Genomic DNA, 19,676 nt, shown 5'->3' with positions numbered 1-19,676 from the left:
GCAGTCAGACTTCCTGCAAGCACGCTGCCTCTCTCCTGAAACAAAGCAGAGCGCACACTAAGCAAACAAGCAAAAAGCTCTGTAGTTTTTCTTCACTTAAAATGGTAGGTTTGGAATTAATGTGACTTTCATCTCCCTAAATCATCTAGATTTACAGAAACAGACATTTACACTTACCAACTCAAACTCACTATTGTGTTCACTGCAATTACTGTCTTTTTTGAAAGTCAATTTAAAAGCAGTTCCACTGACAATAAATATAATAATTTGAGCATCATAATAAGAACAGAAATAGTCTGAATTGTTTTAAGATTAGTACTTATTCAAATTAATAGAACAATTTTTAAAAAACAAAAAAGGTTGATTTGTGTCTGCTAAAAAGTATGAAAAAAAATGATTCAATTCACATCCAATTCAGTTTTCAACCAGAACTGCGGAGGAAACTGAGTCCATGAACCAAGGCAGCGCTGTATACAATAGTGGTCCTCCATGCACCAGATGAAGAATTATCAGGACATTGTTAGTCACATTGTTAGTAGGACAGGCCTTGCTGCTGTCCTGCACCATCTTCCAGCAGTAACTTCACACTGAGTCAGATTCTCAGAATAAATGAAACAAGGATGTCTTAGTTACTTTTCTTATTGCTGAGCCAAAATATTCAACACCCAAAGTTAAAGGGAGAAAGGTTTATTTAGCTCACAGTTTGTAAAGGTTTCAGTCTATAATCAGCTGGCCTCCAAGACAGGTGACTTGGCAGGTGGGAACAGTTGTGCAGAAAATAGGAAACCAATCAGGGGAAAGGGGGCTCTTCTTGTGCCTTAGATTGTACACAAGCTACCTATCCTAGGGAAGCTGTAGCACTCACATCCATAATCCCAGCCCTCTCTCACTTTACCATGGACCATGAATCAGTCACAAACTCTAGGTTCAGCCCCCTCTGAAAAACCCACCCTGCATGATGCTTTGTGGGGATATCCAGACACAAACCATAACAATATCTGTGAGCTGAGTTCAAGTGATCTCACTTGGTCTGAGTCAGCTATTTCTGGGTCCAAGGTATCAATGAATCTTCTCAATGGGTAGCAAGTTGTCCATGTCAGTGTCAGAGATACCAGCATTGTTTTGAAGTTAGCTTTTGTCTTGTGAATCATGAACTTTGATTGCAACTAAACAACCACCACAGAGTGCAGGTTAACCTTGAGTGAAAATCTGATTGTTCTGAAGAATGAAGGCCACAAGTCAGCTTCCTGATTAATGCCACCAGAGAACCAAGTTGTGTTTTAACTACATTATTTAAAATCCTTTTCTTTTAAATATTTCTCTGTAATAAATAATAGCAAAATAATGATGAAATGTAATATTTTGTAAAAATGTTTGTAGTTCTCAACATAGAACAAGCTAGCAAACACAAGGACTTATGTTTTTAATAGTTTATTAAAGGGAAGTTATAAGATTTCTTTGAGAAGTTATAAGATTTTTCCTAGATTGAAAAACAAATTTTTATGATCACATTAACTTTGAAAAATAAACACATACTATTAATAAAGACAGCTACAATTTTATTTTTAAATCTATTAACAAACTAAAAGCTGAAATTAATAAACTCTCCTTGTATTTATTCCTCCCACCTCCCTGGACTCACAGTTCAAATCATTTCTAGTTTATTTTCAAGTACCATGAAAAGAGGCATAAAGGGAGTGTGGCTCGTTTATTTACTGTATTCTCAGCTTCCCTCCTGGAGATTTGGTGCCAAAACGGCGGTAGGGCTTGTGGACAGAGTCCTTCTAAAGATGGAAAGCACACATCCCAGGGATTTGCCTGAAGGTGAATTTTAACGAGATCTGCCTGCTTCTTTCTTTTCTTGCAGGAGAAGGAAGAGTGTAGAGAGAGTTGTCATGGCATCTAACTGAGTTCTGTGCGTATACTAATTAGCTGAGGCCCCTGGAGAGTAGCCAGTTGTTGGTTGTTAAAGGAAATAAAATGATAGGTCACAGAAATAAGTCATTTCACTGCTGATTTCTAGAGACCCGTTCTAGCAGGGCACGGGAAATTGGCACTGGGTCACACAAGGAGCCATCACCACCTTCAGGTAAAGTGAGAGAGGGCAAAAGGTTGGAGGAAAGCACAGCTGTCATTCTGGGATCCCCCCCCACACACCCCAAAATGTTCTCCTCAGACTTTGAGTGCTGTTTCAGTTTTTATTTTTACTATGAATTTGTGATTTATTTGGCACATGATTTAAAAAGCCAAAAAGAACAATAAAAATAAAGTTGGTCTTCCTTGGCTTCCAGGGAATTTCGCTCTCCACTTTATTGTCTCTGGAAATTTCTTGCCTGTCTTCTTCACTTGCCCCATTTTCTGCACCAGCCAAAAATGACTAGATACTTCCTGTCTTTGTCTTTGACCCAATTCTTGTTTCCTGAAAATCTCACTTGATGATCTTACCTACTGCCAAGCCTTCAGTCACTAAGGAAAAGAAAAAGTACAAAATAGAAGAAAAAGGAATTGATGTATTAGCCATCCAACAAGAACTTCTTAGCCTTTCAGCAGTCTAATAAAGTCTGTGTATGCCCTTGAAGATTATTTGCAGATGCAAAAGTCAGAATACAAAGGCTATAAAGGAAATAAAGTTATCAAAATGTTTTTTAAGCAAAACAAATTCATCAAGTGGGACCGTATATCTGCCACTACATCTTCAAAAAATAACAAAGTCTGATCACTACCCCAGTTTGAAAGCAGTGATGAAGGCTTGGAGATGTTGACAGTAATCCTACAACTGTATGCAAATTCTTCTCTTTTATAAGATTTAAAACAACTCTATTCATCTATATGGTAAACACTATGCTGTGCTAAAATTTAGCCTTAAATCGTCGATCTTAACTGAAAAGTTCATATATCTCTTTACTTTATCTTGTATTCACATGATATGATGTGCAGAAACTCAAGAAACACAAGTAATTTTACACAGGGTAGCACAGTGGTGCACGCCTGTAATCCCACCTACTTGAGAGGCTGAAACAGGATGATTACAGGTCCAAGGCCAGGCTGGTCAATTTAGAGAGACTGTGTCTCAAAACAAGAAATCAAAAGGGACGAGGATGATGCTCCGTGGTAGAGCACCCCTAGGTTCAATCCCCAAAGCAACAACTACAGAAGTTATGCATGTAGATTAAATGGTTAAAATTATAGATCAACACCAAATGTGAGCCCATCATGTATTCTTTGTACATCAGTGGGTTTAATAGATGTGTTTACACTAATTTCTACTCATCAACTTACCTTGTGTGAATTTTTACCCAATTCTGAATCTACCCAGTTCCAAATCCTCCAGCTTTAGAGAAAGGCTTGCCTCTTTTTGAATGTCCTCTGATGTTGTTCTAACTATTTTCTAGTTATTGCTTCTTTCAGTTCAGTTGCTTTGATTTTCCTTTACCTCTTCCTTCTCTCCATCCTCCTCCCCTTTCTTGTCCTTCTTTTCCTCTTTCTACATATTTGTAATCCCAAATGTAATTCCTTATAATACTGTAATCCATTTTTTAGTCCTTCTCACAGTCCAGAAAATTATAATCCTGTGGATATGTTATTGGAATTGCAATCTGCCTCCTCCAGTGCAACCCATGGTGAGAATAAACACACTAAGACATATTTATAGTTACAGGGAGCCAAGGGTCCTAAGTGTGGTTCAGGTGAGGATTTATGGAACAAAGGTCACGCTTACAGCCCCTATTAACTTGTGAAGAAGGGAGTGGCTCAAAGATGAGTGACAGAGAAAGCACCTCTGCAATATGCAGGGAGAAGAGTATGCAGAAAGACCAGGCTGTATAACTCGATTGAGGTAGAATTTGAATGACTTAAGAGGCTGTTGTTTTAGTTTTCAATATGTAAACTTTTGTGCCTAGCAAAGTCATAGCCTCTTATCTTGAGGCTTGAACCCAGTTAACATTCCGAGCTATCTGGCTCTGCCATCCCACTGTGCTCAACGCTTTATAGACTCAAGAAAACAGGAAACTGTCATCTGGGTCAAAGAATTACATATTAGTCCCTTAGCTAGCCCTACTTGTATTGCTTAGCATCTACTGACGGGAGAAGGAAATAGCAAAGCCAGATCTGTGCATCAGTACATGGAGATGAGGCTCAGGTTAATTAATGCAGATGTAATTGTTCTGCATTTAAGGAGAGCCAACCAGGTCATCTTCTATACTCCTGCTCCTCCTCCTCCTCCTCCTCCCTCTTCTTTTCTGTTTTTGGTCAATCTTATGATCTCCCAAAGTTGACTCTAAGGTCCTCTTGTGAGTGTGTCTGTAGAGCAGGAGTAGGTGCCAAATCTGGGCTCTGTCACTTTTTGCTTTCTGTTGCATAGTTTGCTTAGCTTTATGCTTCCTTTGATTTTTAAAGTCTGCTCATGATAGTGGACTTAGGATTTACTGGTTGTGGTTTCATATTTTGAGATGGTTGTTTAACCCTCTAAACAGAGTTTGAAGTTGATGGTTGGTTTGTTTGTTAAAGCTGGAAATCTGTAAGCCATTGCAAGTTTAAGTTTCCCCTAGGTACTCTGCGTAGAAATGCTCGGTCAGTTACTGTTTTTGCTGGAAATATTCCATCCAAAAATGACAGCCAGGAATCCTGCCACAGTGCTGAATTTGATGGCACATCATACTTGAATAAGATAGTCAGTGCAATGCCAAATCTTGTACCCATTATTAAAATGTAATTTGAGAGCACACATGGCTGCTCAAATATGTTCACCATCTGGATAACAACAAAATATGTGGAATCAGAAGCCACTGGTTTAGAAATAAGTTTGTAGTGTTTAACATCCCACTTTCCATTTGTTCTCTTGAATTTCCAAATCTAGCTAGTACTAATATATGTCTGTAAGGGCTGCCATAGGCTCATTACAAGACCAGCTCCAAAATGAAACAGAGGGTTGCATTTCAAGTTGAAAGTTGTCATTATGACAGGTGTAAAACCATAAACAATACAAAACTTAGTAGAACTAGAATTCCAAACTACATCATAAATGGGATGCTATTTTGGTAATCACTGTTACAACACTTTCTCCATTTGTTGCAATGTAGTGCCTGTGTTTGTTCCCTGATGTAGGAAGACCCTATCTTGTCAACATTTACCCCAGCTGTGGCCAATAGAACAATAGCTTTTTTATTTCACAGCATCGTCACCTTATTATCCTTAGAAAAATCTTACTAGCTAAAACTGCATGAGGTCCCCTGAACGAGGATGTCTTAGTTACTTTTCTTGTTGCTGAGACAAAATACATGACCCCCAAAGTTAAGGGAGGAAAGTTTTATTTAGCTTACAGTTTGTAGAGGTTTCAGTCCATAATCAGAGTTTGTAGAGGTTTCAGTCCAAGACAGAGTACCTTGGCAGAGAAGCATCACAGAGGAGAAACAGTTCATGGTGGTAGAAGATAACAGAAGCAAGCCAGGGAAAGAAGTAAAAGGGAGAGGAGGGACAAGAATCTTTCTTTCCTTGTATTGTATGCAGGGTACCTGCTCTAGAGTGGATGTAGCATTCACAACATAATCCCCACATTGGAGTATGACACAGTCACAAGCTAGATTTACCCACCTATGAAACACCTAACCCCCCATAACTGTGAGGCTTTGGGGAGCCATCCAGACACAAACCTTAACAGAAGGGCACTGATAGAATCTAGCAATGAAGGTGCACCTTTATTTCCCAGAACATAGATACCTTGTATGTTGAGGTCTGGGTAATAACAAAATCATTAATTCTTTGAAAATATAATTTTTTTTTGCCATTGTGTTAAAATTGGTATTTTCAAAAAAGTAAATTCATTATTTACATTTCAGGCACAAATAATTTCATCCTATGGAAGATGGACACCAATTCTGCATTTTGTTTCTGTATGAAAATTTAAAACATGTCCTGGTTTCTGCAGCTAAAGTTATAGGCTGAATGTCCCAACTTTGTCATCTTTATAAGTTGTGAAAAGTTGCCATGTTGTTGGGGCAGTGTTTTTTGGTGAGAATTCAGGCAAACTGCTTTGGGAAGATTGAAAGAATGCTGTAGTCCATTGTTAGTAAATTTATAATATTTTCCTTTTGTTTCTCCATTGGTCTGAGCAAACAAGACCTTACATTACTAAAAGTATAAACTCCGCAGTTCTTCCAGATTCTCAGCCTTCACTCCTTATCTTGAGAAGGCTGAAGTATTTCAACTTTCAGACTTTGTGGAGAGTGTCCCACCTTGGAAACACTGCCCTTTCTGTGAAACTTGGCTGTCCACTCTTTCCGTACAACTCTTCTCGGATTGTTAAGATCAACCTAGATGGTGCCATCTTATTTCAGGAAAAAATGAAAACTCTTACTGGTGCCAAAAATCACAGATTGTGGTAGTATTCTTATCATTTGTTGCCTATCTTCATAAATAAATGCTGAATTTTAATTAGAGATTAGAGAAAATAAAAACCTCAGTTTGTAGATACCCATGTATGCAACCCCTAGGTCCACAGTTAAGACTATCTAGGTTAAAGATTTCCAAGAAACTCAGAGTCCTGTCCTTTGTATGCCTAGCAGAAGCCAAGGAGGTGAAAAGTGGTGGGATGGAGCCATCCACAATTGTACAATTATCTATACCCCCTATTTTATCTGTTTTTCTGGGTTTCTTGAGTTTCCTTATGTCTTTCTCAGTAGGTCTTTTATGTCAGAGTAAGATGAAAGCTAACTGTTCTGTTTGTTCAGCAGCTGTTGTGTTTTGCTTTTTTTCTGGGGATTCTTTTTTTGTTTGCTGGATGATTTTAAAATATATTCGGTGGTTGTAGGGGAGACTGAAACTGCTAATTATTGTGAGTCACTTATTCATGCTATGTCTAGCTTCTTTTAAAAGATAATTAGATTGTAAATGTGGGTAGAATTCTGTTTTCTTCAACCTTGTCTGCTGCCTTTGAGTCATTTGAAGTAAGTAAAATTTAACCCTTTCTCACCTTCACTTCTAGAACAATGCTTTCTGTACAGTATCTCTTGTTTTCCTGCTTCATAAATGGTTCCTTTTGAACATTCTTGTCCATTTAACATTCTTACAACCAGGAAAATGTAGGCATTCCTCCCTATTAGGCTTCCAATTGGTTTTCTTTTTACCTTTTTTACATTTAATATATTAGGATTCTCTAAAGGAATAAAATCAATAGAATATATGTGTGTATAACCCAAAGGAATTTATTAGGTAGGATCAGATGGAGGTCCACAATGGCTGTTTGCAGGAACAGAGACAGAATAACCCACAGTGACTGTCTGCATGCTGGAAAGCTGGAGAATCTAATAGCTGCTCAGCCCAAAAAGATAGAAGGTACTGAACAAGAGGGGTTGAAGACAGAGCACCAGCCCAAGGTCAAAGGGCAGGAGGTTCACTGTAAGTTCCCAAAGCAGGAACATTTCCTTCTCCTTTCCCTTTTTATTCCATCCAAGCTACTAGCCTATTGGGTGGTTCTACCCATATTCAGAGTGATCTTCTTTCCTCAGTTTGTTGACTAACATGTCAATCATTCACAGATGTACCCAGAACTGTGCTGTACCAATCTGCTAGGCATATCCTGCATATCCTGTATATCCTTTTGATTCCTTCTCTGCAGTGTGTTAGGCTCTGCAGGATACAAACCTGGACCACTGTGCAGGCCCCTGCCTTCACACACCCTGGAGTCTGAAGAATTGCATCTTGAACAAGTGATGGTTTTTTTTAAGAGTTCTAAGTAGAATCAAAGGAAAGTGCAAGTTGCCATGAGAGTTGATGATAAGATGTTATCAACCTTGGGGATGTAAGGAAACCGAACAGAGAAAGTAATTTAAATTGGAATTTTGAAGATTTTCTGAGAGAAACCTCAGTGACCAGTATAGAGCCTGGGGCTGGGAAAATGCAATTGAAATGCCAGAGTCTAGAAGGTATAGCAGAGAAGTCTTGACGAATATGTCAGGTGTGCCCATGGTATAAAGCTGAGAGCATTTGAGGCCAGTAAAGTTACAGAAAGGCAGATGAGACTGGCAAATGCTTTCCTCCCCTGTTAGCGTGAGGTGAGGACAGCAGTGTAGGAAGTAGGGAACTCCAAGGAAGGTTAATTAGGAAGAGTGTTTAGGTTTACGTGTTACAAAGATTAACCCAACTATGATGAAAAATGGTTTGGAGAAGTGCCAGAGTCCAGGTTAAGAGGCCCCTGGAAGTGGTTCTAGAGCCCAGCTCAGAGACAGTGTGATGACTGCAGGAAAATCTATTTCTCCTTCACCTGCTCCTTATACCCATTGTACAAGTACATCTTTGAGACTTGACTCTGAATATTCCATTGTGCGTCTGTTTTTGTATCCAAGGAGCCAATTCAAACTCCTTGTTATTTTCTGGAACTATTTCAAAAGCCTCTACTGTTTATGACTTGTCGTCATGTAGCTTCTCTCTACTGCACTCCAGCAGTGTACAGGTGTGCTGCTGTAGTTATTCCCTGAAACATACTTAGGTATCTGCAAATGCATCAGAATTATGGCTCTTCTTCTTGGATCACGGTCAGTGTCATGCGGCTCAGCGCACTATGCCTGGTTTCTTCACCATGCCAGCTCTTACCATTACTCTCCTACCTCACTCCCCTCGTGGCTACCAATTCACAAACAGTAGATGCAACTCCTCCCTCTACCTAGAATACCTCTCTCTTCCAGCCTACGCCTATAAAAAATCTACTTTGGAGATTCATTTCAGGATCAGCTTCCTGCAATTCTAGATATCCCCATCCAGCACTGATTTTCTTCCTCCTGCCCGTGTTCCAAGTATCCATTTCATTAAACTTCTTATTCTCATTTCACCATTTACTAGTTAGTATCTGCTTCCTGTTTGAATAAGAATGTCTGTGGCAGGCTGACCCACTAGGTTATAAATTTCTGAACATTTGTCATAGTTATTTCTGAATCACGTACAGCGATTTGCTTGTCCTGTGCTTGTAGGGGTCAACCAATGTTAAATGAGTTTGTAGGTGGTAGTGGGTGATTGAATCCCAGTATTGTGAATGTCTCTGCTCCATACACTGGAACCCCATTCTGGCTGGAATAGTCTAGGTTTATCAAATTCAAAAAAACATTTTATTAGTGTTATTGTTTTTGTTTCTGAAGCTCATTAAACAAAAACAAGTCTCAAAATCCTAACAGTTAACAATTTTATTGAGAAATTCTGAATTTTGCATTAAATATAATATATGTTTATATGGGTTGAGCTCCAATTATAGGCTTTTAAAAAATTTTATGGAAAAAAGTAAAACAAAAAATCAAGATAGTTATACTACTAACATCTCTTAGTTCATTGAAAAGAAAGGTTTGTGCTAATATCATTTGGAGAATTTTTCATGCCTGTATCTTATGTGTAACTAAAGATAACAGTATGCAATGTATTAACTGTTATTATTCTCCTACTGTTTTGTTAGGCTTCTGTTGTTATTTTGATCTTGTATGTGCTGCTGGGCTTTGCACACAGGGTCCCACATGTGCTAAGCACGTGCTCTGCCACTGGGCTACTCCTTCAGCCCCAACTGTGTGTCTAACGATAGGTAGGCAACTGTGAATAAAATAGACCTCTGTTCCAGAAGCACTTAACAGAGATCTTCATTAAACTTCAGAGTTTTTCCATCAAGAACTACAGGAGAAACTGCAGAAGAAATCTGGAATTTACTAAACAGGAAAAAAATTTATTCATTCTTTTATTAAGAATGCTATGTTTATTAAGAAGTTTATCAAGAACTCAGAAATAGGGGAGAAAAAAAGAGCGGCCCCAGGTGCAATACCCAGAAGAGGTTGCCATGATATTAAAATAAATGAAAAGAGAAAACAGATTTACTTTAGCATTGCCGACTGTGCTTTATTTAGGGCTTGATTATTATGTCCCTTATTGCCTGATTTGAAGCAAGCCTTGCTCCAAGCAATTTTTATTACTTTCCTCTGAGTATTCTTTTACATCTTAGGCTAGGAAGCATCAGTAGAAGTGTTAAGCAATAATGATCACATTATTGATTTATAACGTGTGCCCAAATCATACCAGGGCCTGAAGATGTGCACAACTACTCTGTGGTCTCAAGTAGCTTGCAGAAGTAGCTCACAAAAAATGCATTCCTTATAGATTCATTGCTTCATCTATAAGGACAAACTTGGAATATATTACTAGAATTACTAGAAGAATAAGATCCTCAAGCTCTGAATTTTTTTTTCAAGGATAATTTGAACTGGAAATTGGGGGCATGCATTATGATTTTCTGAAAAATAAGTGTAAACTACAGAAAAATAGCATAATCCTCAGAACACATTAGCACAGGGGAAGCATAAGAGGGCTTCAGTGGAAAAATGTAAACTATGAGCAAAGTATACATTCAAAAAGGTTAAAGTATATTTTCCAGATGTTTCTGTATGCATATGTAAAGAAAGGTTAATGGCTTCAAATTTGACTCGCTTTTGTTTGTTTTTTTCAAAATCTTTTCTAAGAATTGCCCTGGTGGAAAATATTCCTGAAGGCCTTAACTATTCAGAAAATGCACCATTCCACTTACCACTTTTCCAAGGCTGGATGAATTTACTCGACATGGCCAAAAAGTCTGTTGACATAGTGTCCTCCCATTGGGATCTCAACCACACTCATCCATCAGCATGTCAGGTAAGCGCCGTGCTCTCCGTGTGTGATGATTTTACCTGTGTGCATTTTACACTCTTTAGTATTCTTGTCTTCCACTCCTATGGCTCAGTTCGTTTTGTAAATTCCACCTTCCCCCAGAGTACATGTACATCACTGCACTTATGTTTTATGTGCCGTTGTTAAGCATTTCTCTCTCAGCTCCTACTAGCACCCCAGGATTTCAAGGGCAAAACCATAGCTCATCTCCTTGCCTATGATAGACTGTCTGCACAGCATGCCTGTGTTGCAGGGTTTTGGGGGGCACCATTCACACCACAGTGCCTGTCAACAGTGAGGCTCAGAGTTCTGCTTTGCATAGGCTGCATATGTGCGGTTCTAATTCTAACTCCTTGCAGATGTGGATTGGTCAGTTTGTGTTTTGATTCACTGTCAGGCCCCAGAGTCAACTCTTTTTAACATAGAAGAGTCAAACATCCCAGGGCAACTGTCGATCCTTGACTCTGTCATATTTGGGTGGGTAGGAAAAGGCAACATGCTTATCACAGAGAATACCCTTTAGAAAACTGCCTGATTTAAGTGATCCCTGAATTAAATCTTTTGGTGTAAGAAAATGATCCTGATTGCTTTTAATGTATTTTTTTCTTTACATTGGTACAACCATGACAGTCCACACTGAGTCACCACTGGCCTGTCTATAAATGGCCTCTCTGGGAAAAGGGTACAGTTCAAGGACTCCATATCCTTTGCTCTTCAAAAGACGGCAACAGTTGAAAGCCCATGTGATTTACATTTTCCCCTGATTTTACCTTCCTAATAGAAAAGGAAGTTCAAGACTTACTCGACAGCCTGGAGTGGCAAAGATCAGACTTGTCAGTACACTTTCATTTTTACCAAGACCTTGTAAATACTGAGAGACCATTACTGATTGGCATATCACACACAAAAGCACAAGGAAAAAGCTCATTCTTGCATTACTCCAGTGAGCCTAATTTAAATTGTCTTTAAGATGCTCTGATTTGTTCCACAAGTGTCTAATAACAAATATTTGCTCAGATTCACAGTTTACTTTTTTAGTTTTATAAATTTTTATTGGTACACATTTGCAGTACATAATAATTGCTTTCATCATAGGGAGTTGATATATGTGCATAACTCACCTTAAGTCTTTTTGCTCAGGTTCACATTTATCCTCTTTCTTTATATGTATAATAAATGTATCTATCTATAAATAGATATATTTCTCTTTTAAAGAAAAATATCTTTTTTGAGGGGGAGAATAGTCAAACATGGCATTTACCTGAAAAGTCCTAAATGAGACCATAAATGGCACACAGATAAACAGGAACTATAGCCTAAAGCAGCTCATCCATTTATTACAATGCAGCAGTTCTCAAAATGCACCAGGAAGCAGCGTAGCTTGTGGCAGGCAGGCTCAGCCCAGCAGAAAACAGACCCAAACAAACATAGCACTTGCTCCTGTCTGCTCAGAGTGAGCAGCAATTCCACAGGGCTGTGGTGGTTGCTATTAACCAAAGCTTTCCTTTTATTTGCATGGAAGCGGGCACATGATTAAAATGTGGTTTTTTAATCTATGTCACCAGAGGATTGCTGTTTGGATTCCCACCTGAAAATCCCACTTTGTCTCTCCAGCCTCACTGGGTGTTGCTAATCTCTTTGTGTCCATTTTCTTTCTGTGCTAAGAAACAGAATGGTGCCCTTACACTATGCTACAGCCCTGAGCAGGGTTAGCGGGGTCTACAGTTCCATGGTAATCGTATTTTACAGGCAAATGAAAATGCGTGGTCAGGCAAAGGTTTTTTGTTTCTTTCTGTCAGGATAATGAATTTAGCCAATAAAATATTGAAATTTGTAACACATTTGGATTGCTAATTTGTGAGATAAAGTGAAAGGAATTTATTAAATCAGAACTATTCAGAAAAAGCCAGGCAGTGTGTCTACAGAGACTTTATTGGGAAAACTACCAATTCCTTGGGCAAAAACATCCCATTCTCTCTAAGTTCGCTGCATGAAACCAAATAAGATAATTAATGAGGTATAACAACTGAATCTTGAAGAGATATATCTGTGTGAAATCAATTAGATACCAACCTCCCAGTGTGCCATGATTGCCAATTGATGATACATCATAGTTGTTTGATTTTGAAACACTATGATTTTTTAAAAATTGAATAATCTTTGTTCAAGTTCATGAGTAGTATACATCAAAGCTCAAAGACTGAGGAGGTGGTTTTGGAATGTATAAGTCCAGGCCCTCTCTCCCTACAGTAAGTAGCTAGAAAGATGGTCAAAATGAACTAGGATAGTCATTTCAATTTCTTTTATCTCTTTATTAGCTGTGTGACCTTGAACAAGATGCTGAACACTCTGGACCTCAATTTCTTCACCATCAAAATTAGAGACCTAGATTGCTGTGTAAACTAAGTTACCTGATACATGTTAATATAGTGTAGAAATGTCCATCTCCATGTCGGTACACATATTATCAGGAGTACTGTTGTCATTCACATTCACTTGTCTGGGTATACACTGCACCTCCAGTTTAACTTAGTTATTTCTGTAAGCCAACCATGAGCCCTTGTTAGGGATTTTTTAAACTGTGCTAGATCCTGGAGTGATGTCTCAATCACTTTCGTGTTGCTGAGACACAATACCTAACACCAAAAAACTAAAAGGAAGAGAGGTTTATTTAGACTCGTGGTGACTGATAGTGGTCAGCCAGATCCAAGGCAGAAAAGGCACACTAAAAAAGCCTGGATGGAGGAAATCTCTCCACATAGCGGTGGCCAGGAAGCCAAGAGATAAAGAAGGAAGTAGCTGGGGAGGGAGAGCTACCTCCCTCTTCCAGTCACACCCCCAGGGACCCTCCTCTTCCTGCCAAGCCTCGCCTCCTAACAGCAAGTCAGCTAGAGAGACCTCTGGGGAAGCCGCGCCTCTGAGAGCAGAGGCAGTGGGGGATGTTTTAGAGCTAAACCATAACAGGCGGTAGAATTAAAAGGCAACTAGAATTTCTTCAACAATGAGATTCAGGGCAGATAAGGGGAATTGGGCAAATTATCATTCCACATAGAATTCTGGCTTTGATTTATGTATGAGTTACAAATTTTTATTATGTGCACACACTCAGACACCCACATACACACACAGTCTGGCGCTCACCCACCTGTTCATCCGGTCTTGCTTAAAGCATGCATTGAGAAGGATCTCCTCCATCCCTGGTGAAGCAGGGACCCTCTTTAGCTTTGGTAAACATCTGGAAGGGCTGGTCCCCTCACCTGCACCCCAAAAGCCCTACCCTCAAGAATTTTATGAGCTTAAGAATGATTTCTTTAGGGCTGAAGATATAGCTCAGTGGCATAAACACCTGCCTGCCAAGCCTGGGGTCGTGAGTTTGATCCCCAGTACCAAAAATAAATAAATAAATAAAGCCATTTTACTGCTCCATTTATTGATTGATCACCATCTAGAAAAGTTACCTGCTAAGATTTTGATATATTTTATCTTAGAACAGTGTCATTCAGTAGAAAATAATCTACAACCACAGTCTGTACTTACTGAGATTTTAACAGAACAAGACATATATGTATGCCCCTATGGACAACTGTTATCTTGAACTGAATGCAGAGGAGATAATGTCTTCTCCAACCTAGAGCCATTTCTGATTTTTGTTGATTGGTTGGGGTTTTGCTTTTTGTTGGTCTTGTTTGAAATTGAAGAGCCATGCAGTCTACAACATTCCACACTCTTCCTCTGATGTTGGCAGGATCCCCCTTGCCACAGTGTCACATGCATATGCAGCCACATGTAGCTAGTGTTTCTATGTACTGTCTCAGAGTCCACAAGGGCCTTCCTTACAGACTTCCTGACAACTGGCTGTAAGCATAGCTTAACCAATTGACACGTGCTTTGGTTTCATCCAACTCCTGCAGCCCAAACCAATAGACATGGGCTTTGGTTCACCTAACTCATCCAGCTCAACCAATAGGCATGGGCTTTGGTTTCATCCAACTCATCAAGCTCAACCAATACATTTGGGCTTTGGTTTCATCCAACTCATCCAGCTCAACCAATAGGCATGGGCTTTAGTTTCATCAAACTCATCCAGCTCAACCAATAGGCATAAGCTTTGGTTTCATCCAACTCATCCAGCTCAACCAATAGGCATGGGCTTTGGTTTCTTCCAACTCATCCAGCTCAACCAATAGGCATGGGCTTTGGTTTCATCTAACTCATCCAGCTCAGCCAATAGGCATGGGCTTTGGTTTCATCCAACTCACCTTTACTTGCCTTTATTGTTTAGCAGCCTTTCTTGTGATTTTTTTCATGAACGATATTATGAACATTTTCCATTCCATCCCTTCACAGTGGAGCATATAAGGCTTCCAGCCTGTCCTAGGGAGGCTCACAATGTGGGCCTCTGTGTTCCAGCACCTCTCATTCTCCATCTTCAGTGACTCGGAGGGAGCCCACCTCTCCTTCCTTGTCCATTCCTACTGTCCTGGGTACATGGGTCTCCAGCCCTCTTCAGGTCTTGAGGAAGACTTTTCATTCCCCCAGCATGCAAGCAGTCACCATCTGCTTTGCTACATGGCGGCATTACTGGAATCCAGAAGAATTCTGTTTTTATTGGAATTTGCATGTTTATTATCTCGTAGGTTTCTAAGTTTTTTTTTTTTTTATGAACTCATACTATTCATAGGTACTATGAGGCACAAGGAGATGGTGGATAGTGGTTAACTCAAAACAACTAGCATAGCCATTTCCACTGCCCTTGTTCTTGTTAATGCACTGTTGTTAGCTATATTCACCCTGCTGGGCCACTGAACACCAGAACTTATTCCTCTCATCAAAACATTTTAATACCCGTTGGTCAAGCTATCCTCCTCACCTTTTAGTCTCTGGTAACTATTGTCCTCTCATCTTCTGTGAGTTCGACGTTTTTAGATTCCACATGAGTGAGATATGCAACATCTTTCTCTGTTTGCTTCATCTCTCTTAACAAGGATTTCTAGATCTATGTTGTCACAAATGACAGGATTTCATCCTTTTTTGTGTCTGAATTATATTTCATTGTGTAAATATGTCAAAAACATATACCAACTTTTCTTTACCCATTCCACCTGCTCTAAAATTCACAGAGAGTTAAATGTCTTATGTTTCCACCAACAAGAATCCTACTTCTCTAATGTTACTCCTACATAATAGTCTGAGTAAAATATCCAATAATCTTGTGACCTGGACATGAAATCATTAATTGAAATGGTTCTTAGTGAGTTTTTTAAATCCAATAAAAATAAGGTCATGGAATTTCCTGTTTCTTTTTCCTGATAAGAAAGAAGAAGGAAACTAGGGCCTTTAAAGAAAAAGAAATATTTCTAATGGAACTGAGAATGAACCCAGGGCTTTTACATTGAGCTACATCCTTGGCCAATTTTTTAAATTCTTATTTTAAGACAAGGTCTTGATGAGTCACGAAGTTTCCCAGGCTACGTTCAGACTTGCAGTTCTCCTGCCTCAGCTTCCCACGGTGGGTTACAGTTTTACAACACTGTATGCAACTAAATGAAATTTATGAACCTATTATAATTTGGAGAGTGGAACAGGCAGAAAGAAAAAGCAGAATGTTTTGCTACAGCAGGAAAATGTGTGTTTCATCTTTTGTTTTGATGAAGATTTTGAGGGCTTATACTACCAATAAGAATCATACTTCCCTAATGTTACTCCCACATAATAGTCTGAGTAAAATAACCAATAATCTTGTGACCTGGACATGAAATCCTTAATTGAAATGGTTCTTAGTGAGGAAATTTACTCACTAAGAATTTACTCACAAATTTAATGCAGTCTGTTTTATCTTTTTTTAAGTGAGGATATAGTTAAAAACAAAATGTGTAATTTAATGAAAACATAACTACTATACATGATAATACTCTTCTGTTAATTGGCTCAGTTTAGAATAAGTTATTTTCTTAATATTAAGCTCTCAGAGCTTAATTGTATATATTCAAAGAGGGCAAAATAGTACTGTTATACAGGAGCCCCATAGTACAGAGGGAAGCCATAGGTATTAATTATGTTGAGTCACACTCATGGCATTAAACAAAGTACCTGAATTAACTAACTTATCAAGAGAAACGTGGCTGTGTGGCTCATGGAGGTCTCAATCCATGATCAAATGGCCCCATAGCTTTGGGTCTGTAGCCAGGCAGAAGTCATGGAGGAAGAGCACAGGGGAACAAGGTAGAAGAGAAAGAGAAGACTGCAACTCTTGCAATCCCTGTGAGGGTGCACTGCCCAGGACCTCAGGACCTCCCACCGGGCCACACCTCTCAAAGGTTCCACCACCTGTACAAACATCTAACATGTGGACCACTGGAGGAGGAATTTAGTCACACCATAGCTGTAGGCTTGGGCACATTTGATGTGGTTAATAGTTTAGGGGTGATGGTCACACTGAACAAATGTCAAAGCTTCTTTGATCCTCAGTTTCTTCATCTGTAAAACATCATAATAATACCTAGCTCACATGGTTTTGGGTATGTGAATAATGTTTATAAAAGTATAAAAAATGGAAGCCAGATATGGTGATGCAAGCCTGCAATCCTAGCACTCTGAAAGGCTGAGGTTAGGAGGATCACAAATTCAAGTGACATAGCAAACTTAGTGACTTAGCAAGACCCTGTCTCAAAGTAAAAGGTACAGAAAGGACTGGGGATGTAGTTCAGAGTGAAACCTCCAACTTCAATCTCCAGTACCATAAGCTGACAGCTAGCTAGCTACTCGTAAAAGGTAGTCGATGTTTTCATATGTTTACCTAGATACAAGTTTATCTATTAAACTTAAGACATTTAACTCTCTGTGAATCTTAGAGCAGGAATAACATTAAACTGAGATTTCAACTTCTGTGAATTGAATTTAAGATAATTCCACCTAGAAAATAAATCTGAGTCTTTCTTCAAGGTTTTCACGAAGAAAGGACAAAGAAAAATGTACAGTTTTTAGGTTGTATCTCCACCTGTGCTCCTGATACTATAGTTTCCAACTGTATCTGTCAGTCGGAATCATCTGGGGAACCCCTCCCCAGCTTATTAAATCAGAATATTTGGAGTAGAGCCCAGCTTCCACACTTATGAAATGTAACTACACTACTCCACTGGGCAGAGAGGATTGAGAATGGTAGCTTACATCTAATAAAATTTTTTATTTTCCTAGGTTTCAAGACAGGGTTGTTTTGGTCTCTTCCCGGCTCTGTTTCTCAGCCTAACTTTGCCTGCTGCAATTGGATCCTGTTTATTGCATTTGTTCTCTCCACGATGATATACATGGGTAGCAGCTTGTATTTGAATCCCACACATATGCCCAGACTCCAGCCTGAGTCGCACTTGTGCTTGGGGCTGTATTGTCTAGCATGTGGCCAGCCGGGGGAGGAGGCAGCTCCCTAAGAGCTTACTGGTTTGAAACAGTGGATCACTCTGGAGTCTTTCCATCGCAGGCCAAATACGATTTCAGGAGAAAGCCCTGCGCGGTATTATTATAAATCAAGCAGAACCTTATGGAAACAGCGTCCTTTTGTTTCAAAACAACATCTTTTCCATACTGCACGGAGTCAACACTCAGCAAATGCAGATTTATAAATTAGCATTCTCCATGTGATATGTGGCAACAACATGATTTCAATTGTGACTTTAGTGTCCATTTATCAAGGAGCTCTCACTCAGGGTACAAAACCAATAAGCAGTAGCCCCAGCCCCACAGAGCCCTGAGTGTCCTGGGGGACACAAAAGCTGTCTACGAGAATACAGAACAGAGAACAGCAATGACAGAGTCTGGCTGCTCAGCACAGCTGCAGGTTCCTGTGGGTTCTGGTTCTCGAAGGCTTGATTCTTCCCTGATAAATTCCCGCTGCTTCTGTGGGCTCCCATTTCCCCGTCTGTCAAGCAATTCTGGTTGCACTCTTATTGCTCTCCAGGCCATTACCAGGGGAAATCATTATTCTGATACAAACTCATAACAACATCATTAGCCAGACTTTAACCTCTGCGATGCCTTTTAAAATCTAGTCATGTAGGCATGAATAAGTCATGAACCTAAAGATAATTTTTCCAGATCCTTGCCTTACATAACGATCTTAAGATTGTTTCACCTGAATTTTGCTTGCATGTATGTTTCTTTTCTCTGTTTATTTTTATCCTGCATTTCCTACAGAGTTCTGGACAGTGTGACATCAACGTGTGTAATTTAGATTCTTATGCTCATATTACATAGATCAGTGTATATCTTGATTTTGAATTCCCCATTTAACAGAAGCATGTTTCATTTTATAGAAATACTGGTAAGCAGTTCTTCATTCATTGTGTAATGTACAATGGCGTGGACTCACCAGATGAGCTTTGTGTAACCGTGTCTATTGTTGTACACTAATGTTCCTTCTGTTTTTCTGAAAAGTGCTGTTTCGGTAAATATTTTTGTGCAAAATAATACTTTTTAACTCATTTATTGCGGAGTGGTTCCCAGAGGTAAATTTGGAGGGCCAAGGAGCCTGAGCTGCTTTTCTTAGGACCCTGGATTTCAGGGAGCAGGTAGGGTACAGAGTCAGTCTGGGGACCTGCAGTCTCCCCAGGGGGCTGATTTGAAGGATTTTGCCCCTGATCTGGGTGCAACCCTCCGTCCTACTCAAAAAAAGTGGTTATGGCAGACCCATTATGTGTGGCAAGTCCTGTGTCCCTGTTTCCAGTCACACCTCTGCAGCAAAGGGTAGGGACACCGTGGCCTTCTAAGTCTTGACAAATGGCATTGCCAAGGTAACATCTGCTGACCCCTTGCAGCTGGAGTGGACACTGTAGGATTCTAGCTGCCTAGGCCTTTAGCCACATGCTTTTCCTGATACTAATTCCTTGCTATTTCCTGGCCCATTATTGACATGATGAGCTTATTCATCTCTCTCCATCTGCCCCTGACAAGGATGGCTGGGTTCGGACTCTCGGGATGCATAATTGAGATAACCGTCATTAGTCAGGGCCTTGATGATT

General features: G+C 39.6%; 1 protein-coding gene and 1 pseudogene across 4 annotated transcripts in view; one reads left to right on the top strand and one right to left on the bottom strand.

Annotated features, from left to right (window-relative positions):
• Nucleotides 1-19,676, top strand: part of Pld5 (phospholipase D family member 5) — a 329,011-nt gene that overhangs the window by 175,780 nt on the left and 133,555 nt on the right. For all 4 annotated transcript variants that reach the window (XM_013157760.3, XM_063236753.1, XM_013157761.3 and 1 more), the window contains one exon: nt 10,482-10,650. In XM_013157760.3, coding sequence (XP_013013214.2) covers nt 10,482-10,650 — 169 coding nt within the window. The remainder of the gene's footprint in view (nt 1-10,481; nt 10,651-19,676) is intronic.
• Nucleotides 4,255-7,051, bottom strand: LOC134473348 (eukaryotic translation initiation factor 2A-like; annotated as a pseudogene).

The sequence above is a fragment of the Cavia porcellus genome, unplaced genomic scaffold (genome assembly GCF_034190915.1).
Source record: "Cavia porcellus strain 051 isolate PalLab524CR breed Dunkin Hartley unplaced genomic scaffold, mCavPor4.1 scaffold_26, whole genome shotgun sequence".
NCBI lineage: Eukaryota > Metazoa > Chordata > Mammalia > Rodentia > Caviidae > Cavia > Cavia porcellus.
This window is presented reverse-complemented; position numbering and strand designations above follow the sequence as displayed.